General features: G+C 38.6%; 1 protein-coding gene across 1 annotated transcript; it reads right to left on the reverse strand.

Annotated features, from left to right (window-relative positions):
• Positions 1-820: 820 nt before the first annotated feature.
• LOC127438396 (bombesin receptor-activated protein C6orf89 homolog) lies at positions 821-6119 on the reverse strand. Its single transcript, XM_051693952.1, has 8 exons — positions 5977-6119; positions 5384-5770; positions 4372-4537; positions 4149-4297; positions 3940-4064; positions 3535-3670; positions 2208-2331; positions 821-2054 (listed from the first exon to the last, which is right to left on the reverse strand). Exons 2-8 carry the CDS (start codon positions 5570-5572, stop codon positions 1972-1974), a joined length of 972 nt encoding a protein of 323 aa, XP_051549912.1. The 5' UTR covers positions 5573-5770; positions 5977-6119; the 3' UTR covers positions 821-1971.
• Positions 6120-7713: the final 1594 nt, after the last annotated feature.

Genomic DNA, 7713 nt, shown 5'->3' on the forward strand with positions numbered 1-7713 from the left:
GCCCCCTGCTGCCTGTACTTCGACTCTACAGCAGCTTAATTCTTACGGTCTTTTCTGACGTCATCATCAGTCACTTCCAGCGTCGTCTGTGATTCTGATCTTAATGCTCCGGAAACGGAAGAGGAAATTGTGCTTGTACAAAAGTGACCCGTACAGTAATGCTTGTTCGTGATAACTAACCAAAGCAATAGGAAGTTTACCAGTAATGTAGGGATATTGTAACAACAAAATAAATAAATAAATAAATAAATAAATAAATGGAACCCCAAATAAGTAGTACGGGACAATATTGAATACATTTTTGGGATTTTTTAAAAAAGTTTTTAAGCCAATTATTTTTTTTTAATTTGGTTGAAGAGAGTAAAATCAAGAACATTTAACCCACCTTCAGATAATTTATTGACAAGAAGACTTTCCTTAATTTTATGGGGTTTGTTTCTCCAGATAAAGTTAAAAAGTATTTGATCCATTTGCGAGGAAAAAAGGAATGCAGATATTTCTGGTGTTGTTTCCCTGGCAATAAAAGGGGAAACATCAAACTTATTTCTCATAACTGTGTGTTGGATGGACATCTAAAGTGAGAATATTTAATCAGAAAACTTTTATGCACCATGAACAGCCTAATGATCAGCTTTTATACCATAAAATAAATGCAATATAGTAAATACAGTAAACACTTACTTTGTATTTTAAGTCTAGCTTTAACATGAAGTTATTGATGTCTCAAACATAATTTGGATCAAATCCTCAATTTAACTTAAACGACATGTTCTTATGTGCTGATCAGATAATTCAACTGTCTATAGACACAAAACACATGTTAGGAACAGCAGCAATTGTTTACTGTGTAAATCACAATCAACATAAATCTCTCTCTCTCATATTAGTAATAATCACATAAACATCTTATTCTCATTATTTACAATGATTGAACATCAGTTATTCAAACTGTAAATAAAATACATCATTACAACCTGATCACCATACACTGCGTGATAATGACATCACATTCAATCGCCTCTGATTGGTGGAGAGCAGTGAAGGAACAGCACTGAAGAAGAGTTCCATCAGGATGTGACATCATCAGCTGATGACAAACATTTAAAGTGCTTTGATTGGCTGATCTGTATAGGCATCAGAGACTGACAGACAGACGCACGAATCACACGGAGAACACGTCCGGGTCATATTTCAACCCAAAGTCAGAAAGAATATTTTGTGTACAGAAAATACATTTTACAGGACAAATTGTTCTTATTATTGCAATACGAAAAATATTCTCTTTTAGTTTCAGAAATATGAAAAAATATTCCTTGTCTTGTTACGCAATATGAAAAACAAAATGTTGGGAGAACATTTACTTGTCATGAAAATAATGTCATAATGCAGAACATATTAATGGCCCTTAATTAATGGCAAAATCTAATTTCTAAAGTTCATCTGTGTTTTTGAGGTGAAATGTGAGCTGGACATGTTTTCACGTGATTCATCCAAACGGACGTCATGCATGAAGATCAGAGAACTAGAGAAAACATCACTGAAAATCACAGAAGTTCAACAGAACAACCACTGAGATCCATCACATCTGCATGTTTGAGCATCTAAATAAAGAGAAAGAAACATCTACTTCTTGGAAGAAAAAAAAATCAAAGACTCGTGAGCTGCTGATGTCTGCTTGAGCTCAGTGCTTTTGGACTCAAACAGACACTTGTCTGTTTCAACACCTGAGAGCAGAAGAACTAGAGTAAGAACTAAAGAACATCTCAATGTTAGAACACTGATAAATAAGGGTTCTTCCTGTAATTAAAGACTTGTTGTTGTCCTCCGCTGAGAGAGCGAATAATCGATCCTCTTCTAAAAAGTGAGAAGTTTGTGAGATCTCAGGATGGTTGTAGATGTTTGTGTTGAGTCTCAGTGTCTTTAATCTCTCAGGAAGTGATGTCGTGAGACTGGAATGTGAGTTGTTGAGTCTCAGAGCACTGGACCGTCACATACGACGTTCTGACTTTCACCTGGAAACAACTCCATCAGCCAGTATCGCGGGTCAGCGTACACTAGAAGAACATGACAGAACAAGTGAATCACATGAGATGCTCTACAAAGATGTGCAAAACTACTTATTAAAGCAGCCAATCAGATTGGAGCTTGGTGTTTTTGTGTGTAATATACATCAGAAGGTCTAATGAGAGTGTGTGTGTTTGTGTTACCTATATCTCCTGGTTCTAGCCACAGGTTGAAGGAGCTGCAGTGTTTTTGGCATTGTTGAACAGGAAGAATCCGAACGACTGGAGAACCGTCAGCAACAACCAGCCAACCCAGAACCTGCATTTTCTACAACAACAACACACAAGTAGATGTGAGTGGTGACTGTCCACTCGAAACTCACTGCCGCAATGTTAGGTTGTTGTGGAAGGTTGCGAAAATGTTCTGAGTAGTTTTAGACTGTTATGCTATGCAGTTGCTAAGGTGTTCGGAGTGTTTTTTAGCTTGTTGCTATGCAGTTGCTAAGGTGATCTGAGTGTTTTTTAGCTTGTTGCTATGCAGTTGCTAAGGTGTTCTGAGTGTTTTTTTTAGCTTGTTGCTATGCAGTTGCTAAGGTGTTCTGAGTGTTTTTTAGCTTGTTGCTATGCAGTTGCTAAGGGGTTCTGAGTGTTTTTCTTGTTCTGAGTAGTTTTTACATGTTGCTATGCCGTTGCTAAGGTGTTCTGAGTGTTTTTTAGCTTGTTGCTATGCAGTTGCTAAGGTGTTCTGAGTGTTTTTCTTGTTCTGAGTAGTTTTTACATGATGCTATGCCATTGCTAAGGTGTTCTGAGTGTTTTTTGTTTGTTCTGAGTAGTTTTTACATGTTGCTATGCCATTGCTAAGGTGTTCTGAGTGTTTTTTTTTGTTGTTGTTCTGAGTAGTTTTAGCCTGTTGCTACGCCGTTACTAAGGTATTCTGAGTGTTTTTCTTGTTCTGAGTAGTTTTTACATGTTGCTATGCCGTTGCTAAGGTGTTCCGAGTGTTTTGTTCTGAGTAGCTATTAGCTTGTTGCTACACCATTGCTAAGGTGTTCTGAGTTTTTTTTTGTTCTGAGTAGATTTAGCCTGTTGCTATGCCGTTGCTAAGGTGTTCCGAGTGTTTTGTTCTGAGTAGTTATTAGCTTGTTGCTATGCCATTGCTAAGGTGTTCAGAGTTTTTTTTTGTTCTGAGTAGATTTAGCCTGTTGTTATGCCGTTGCTAAGGTGTTCTGAGTATTTTGTTCCGAGTATTTTTTAGTTACTATACCATTGCTAAGGTGTTCTGAGTGTTTTGTTCCGAGTATTTTTTAGTTACTATACCATTGCTAAGGTGTTCTGAGTGTTTTATTTTTGTTCCGAGTAGTTTAAGTATGTTGCTACGCCATTGCTAAGGTGTTTTGAGTGTTTTTTGTTGTTGTTCTGAGTAGTTTTTAGCCTGTTGCTACTCCGTTGCTAAGGTGTTCTGAGTGTTTTCTGTTCTGAGTACTAGTAGTTTTAGCCTGCTGCTATGAGTTCTGAGTGTTTTTCCACTGACCCTGCTCTGGGAGCTTGTGTTGTCAGTCAGTTGGCAGTGCTGCAGTGTAGTTCCTGTGTTGTCCAGCAGGGGGCAGAGCTCAGCATCAGGAAATAACCACTGAAGGACCGTCTCTCTGCGACTAGACGAAAAACTCCTAAGAAACAGAATAAAACACAGAAACACAATGAAACTCACACTTATACGCTGCTTCCACTGGATACCTGTAAACACACATTATATGTATATACCGCCCAAATATTCGCCAACAGTTCGGTAGAATTACCAAATAAGCTGAATTTAAACTACATTTTTCCAACTTTCACAATTAAGGTTTTGTCATTTAGCAACAGTAATGAATTACTTTCAGTTCATGTTGACTTTAAACAAGTGTATCAAGTGTGAAAACAGTATTGACATCATTACCAGAGCAGAGTGAAGTTGGCAGGTGTTTGCATGAATGTGTCTGGCCGAGAAACGCTCGTGAATCTGGAGATATAGGAGGAAAACTGTTCCAGCTGAGACACTCGCTGAGACACAGACTCTCCACCCTGACAAACACAAACAAAATCATACACGAGAGACAGAGACATGAGGTTTAAAATAAACGTAGTCGCCATATTTGATCTGTGTACCTTCAGCAGCACTGGTTGTGTTTCTCTGTGCATCACTACAGACTCGCTCAGACTGTCGGTCAGTTCCAGCACTGCAGTCACGTCTGCGCATGTGGAACAGTTCACATGTGCTGTCTGCAGAACACCAGCCGCCCACCACTCATGAAATCCTGCAGCACATACACACGCATATCAGGTGTGTTCATGCAGATATTAATCGTGTTCAGAGCGTTGAGTGTCTTACCATGCAGGTTGTATTTCTTCGCAATGGGCAGCGACAGCAGACGCACGTGACTGAGCGGAGACGACCAGTTGTGTCCCGCCACGCTCAGCGGCCCAAGGAGGGAGGAGCTTTGCGGGTACGTGAACGCTAAAACCGCCATCAGCAAAACTCCAACAGCAACTAAAAACTGAAGAAAACACAGTAGTTATAGACCAATATAATCGCCCGATATTCCGTTAGTCCGAAACAATCGCTAAATGTACTTCTGCGACTTCATGCTTGGTGAAAATCTCAGAATGGCAAAATATCCATTAATTTAGAAAAATTTAGAAATTGCGTACTTCTAATTTGCTGTCATTAAATTTTATAGCCAATACTGGATGACCGCAAGTTGTAAGGTACGGTCACATTAACCTTTGCACAGTGAAATTACATGGACAGTCATTTCAATGGGGATCCACGCGACTGTGAATTTCCCCTCACGGATTTCGCGTTGAGTTCAAGTTTGGTGAACTTTAACAGGCGAATTCGCAGTGTTGACAAATAGGAAGTTGCTTTGTGTGGGCGGAGCTTCGCACACAGCAAAACTGAATATTCGCAATGGACAAGGATATCATTTTAACGGCAAGTTATTTTTTATTTCACTTGAATGCTGCTTGACGACTCATTTTTTGCTAGTTTTTACACATGCTCAACGTCCGCCAACGCCTTCTCTGACTGCGGAACTTCGCTGTGCAAAGGTAATCATGACCGTGTATTTAGGCCACGTCCATACTAACAACTTTTCATTTGCAAACGCATTAATTTTGCTATGTTAATTTCGCAATCTTCCCCCACCGAAAATGGAGCGTTTCGAAAACGCTCTCAATCATTACGAAACTGAAAACTGAGCATTCGAACGAAAACAGATAAGCATTGACGTCACGGATCATTAATAATCAGCGGGTCATCCGGATTTTGGACAACATGAGGGTGAGTAAATGATGACAGAATTTTAAACCATTCATTTAATGGTTTCATTGAAAACACATACCTTGACAGTCGCTCTGAGGATGGGGAACTGCGGCGGGTCGCGTCGAGGTTCATTCGTCTCTAAAACCTGCTTGATGAACTTCTCGATCTCTCTCTCGGACATCCCATAACGATAACCGGACTGCCGTAGAATATCTATACTCTCTGATAACTTATCATAAATACAGGGTTCACTGAGAGATGAGCCCATGATGCGTGTAGTGTGTCACAGCTCTGTCAGGCACTCATCTTCATCAGCAGGATTGTAGAAGATAGAAGGACAGGCCACGTGTGTCGGAATATTAAATATTTGAATTGTGTGTTGTAAGTTTAGGAGCGTGAAATTGTTTATTTTTGTTTACTATCCCAAATCACGTGAAAACGCGTTTGCCTTCATGATCAGTGAATCCTGTAACAGATTTCAAAATTACATCACGTGAGAAATCATTCATAATAACACAGTCACAATAATTCGTAAACAAGCAGAGAAATATTAGTCGAATCTTTCTCATACTATCAGCTGACTAGCAGCTTTCGCTTAAACAGTCTAAACAACACGTTTATGTGCCTCTATCTACACGAACACTCCTCAGTAAACATCAATAATTATCTTACCGTCACATCTGATCGGTTTATTGATCTGATGGTGATTTTCAGCAGTTTATTGAGTTATTTCACTATAAACATTCATGCTAACACTGCTCGCACTGCATGAACCACGAAACACCCTCACCTGCACTTTCACAGCAGCAGATTCAACACTCACATCACAATAAAAACATAATTATTTCACATTAATATATAAATCGATAAAAATAAAAAATAAAAATAGTAATAATAATAATAATACGTAGGGTTCTCTTACAGATTTCTTTCCATTTTTATTTTGTTTATGGAGAAATACAGCCGGACATGCCGTTATGAGAAGGAACTTTAAACTTGATAAACATACGTTTACACTCTTATCAAACCTTCATCTGTTTAAATATTAACTTAAAATAAACCCTCAAACATTCATTCAACGTGCTTACCGCATGGCAGAAACTATTAGTCAAAGATTAGTCAAAGATGTCATTCTATTTGTATGTGTATAGCTACATAAATCACAAATAACTTTTGTTTTTATTATAAACAAACTATCCTTTTAATATTGTTGTTGTTTTGTTGTTGTTAAGGATGTATATTATAATGTGTTTTCACACAGGTCTCTGGAATTATCATTTCTAAGTGGTCATTGGCGCCATCTAGTGGTCTGATATTTCTAAATAACAACGGCACATCCGGGTATTGAGAGTCATCTTTTCTATCACTCTGCGATCTCTACACGTAAGCAAATCAAATCATTTCAACTGATATCAATGTTTAATGTACATTTATTTGTGTATTTGGCAAGTAGTCTTATAATAAGCAGGATAATGTACATTCTGCCGGTTTCGCGTCAGGGTCCTGATCACGCTGTAAGGGTTTATTTTGTGATAGAAACCGGGTGACTGTACATTATCATTTACTAGTTACATTACATTAAGTTCATAAGGCTATTAGTGCTTTAACAACCAGGGATAGTTCAACCAAAAATGAAAATTCTCTCATCGTTTACCCTTATGTCATCCCAGATATGTATGACTTTTTTCTTCTGCTGAACACAAATAAAGATTTTTAGAAGAATATTTCAGCTATTTAGGTCCATACAATACTATAAATTCTCCTCCCTGCCCAGTAGGTGGCGATATGCACAAATAATATGAATTGCTAAAGACAAAAGTGAAAGTGGAGATTTACAGTAAAAAAAGACTTAAATATTTCTCACCCACACCTATCATATCACTTCTGAAGACATGGATTAAACCACTGGAGTCATATGGATTACTTTTCTGCTGCTTTTCTGTGCTTTTTGGAGCTTCAAAGTTCTGGTCAGCATTCACTTGCATTGTATGGACCTACAGAGCTGAAATATTCTTCTAAAAATCTTCATTTGTGTTCTGCAGAAGAAAGAAAGTCAAACACATCTGGGATGGCATGAGGGGGAGTAAATGATGAGAGAATTTTCATTTTTGGGTGAACTATAAAAAATGGACTGAAATCCCTACATCACTGTACATTCACCTGTGCCTCTACAAATCAGTTTTAGAGGACATTATTTCTTTAAATAGTGGTTTATTTGACAGAAGTGTCATCTTTTTATTTTCCTGAGGGGCACAAATTCAGTATGTACATTTTTCCTGTTGTGTTCTCTTGTTTTGGCCATGACGTCACCGGCGTGCCTCCACCAGGGGGCGCGACTGCGTGCTGGGCGGGAGCGCGCATGGCAGTGTCCCGCATTGTTTGGATCAGCTGTGCGTGGATGTGAAACCC

This window comes from Myxocyprinus asiaticus, chromosome 49, assembly GCF_019703515.2.
Source record: "Myxocyprinus asiaticus isolate MX2 ecotype Aquarium Trade chromosome 49, UBuf_Myxa_2, whole genome shotgun sequence".
NCBI lineage: Eukaryota > Metazoa > Chordata > Actinopteri > Cypriniformes > Catostomidae > Myxocyprinus > Myxocyprinus asiaticus.

What these genes read in the sequence shown, in the direction of transcription:
- LOC127438396 (XM_051693952.1), bottom strand. Translation starts at nt 5,572, where the DNA reads ATGGGCTCATCTCTCAGTGAACCCTGTATTTATGATAAGTTATCAGAG. An exon ending in GCCAACTTCACTCTGCTCTG is followed by an intron (nt 3,671 to 3,939) that starts GTAATGATGTCA and finishes TCTGTTTCTTAG; the next exon opens with GAGTTTTTCGTCTAGTCGCA. An exon ending in ACACAAGCTCCCAGAGCAGG is followed by an intron (nt 2,332 to 3,534) that starts GTCAGTGGAAAA and finishes TTGTTGTTGTAG; the next exon opens with AAAATGCAGGTTCTGGGTTG.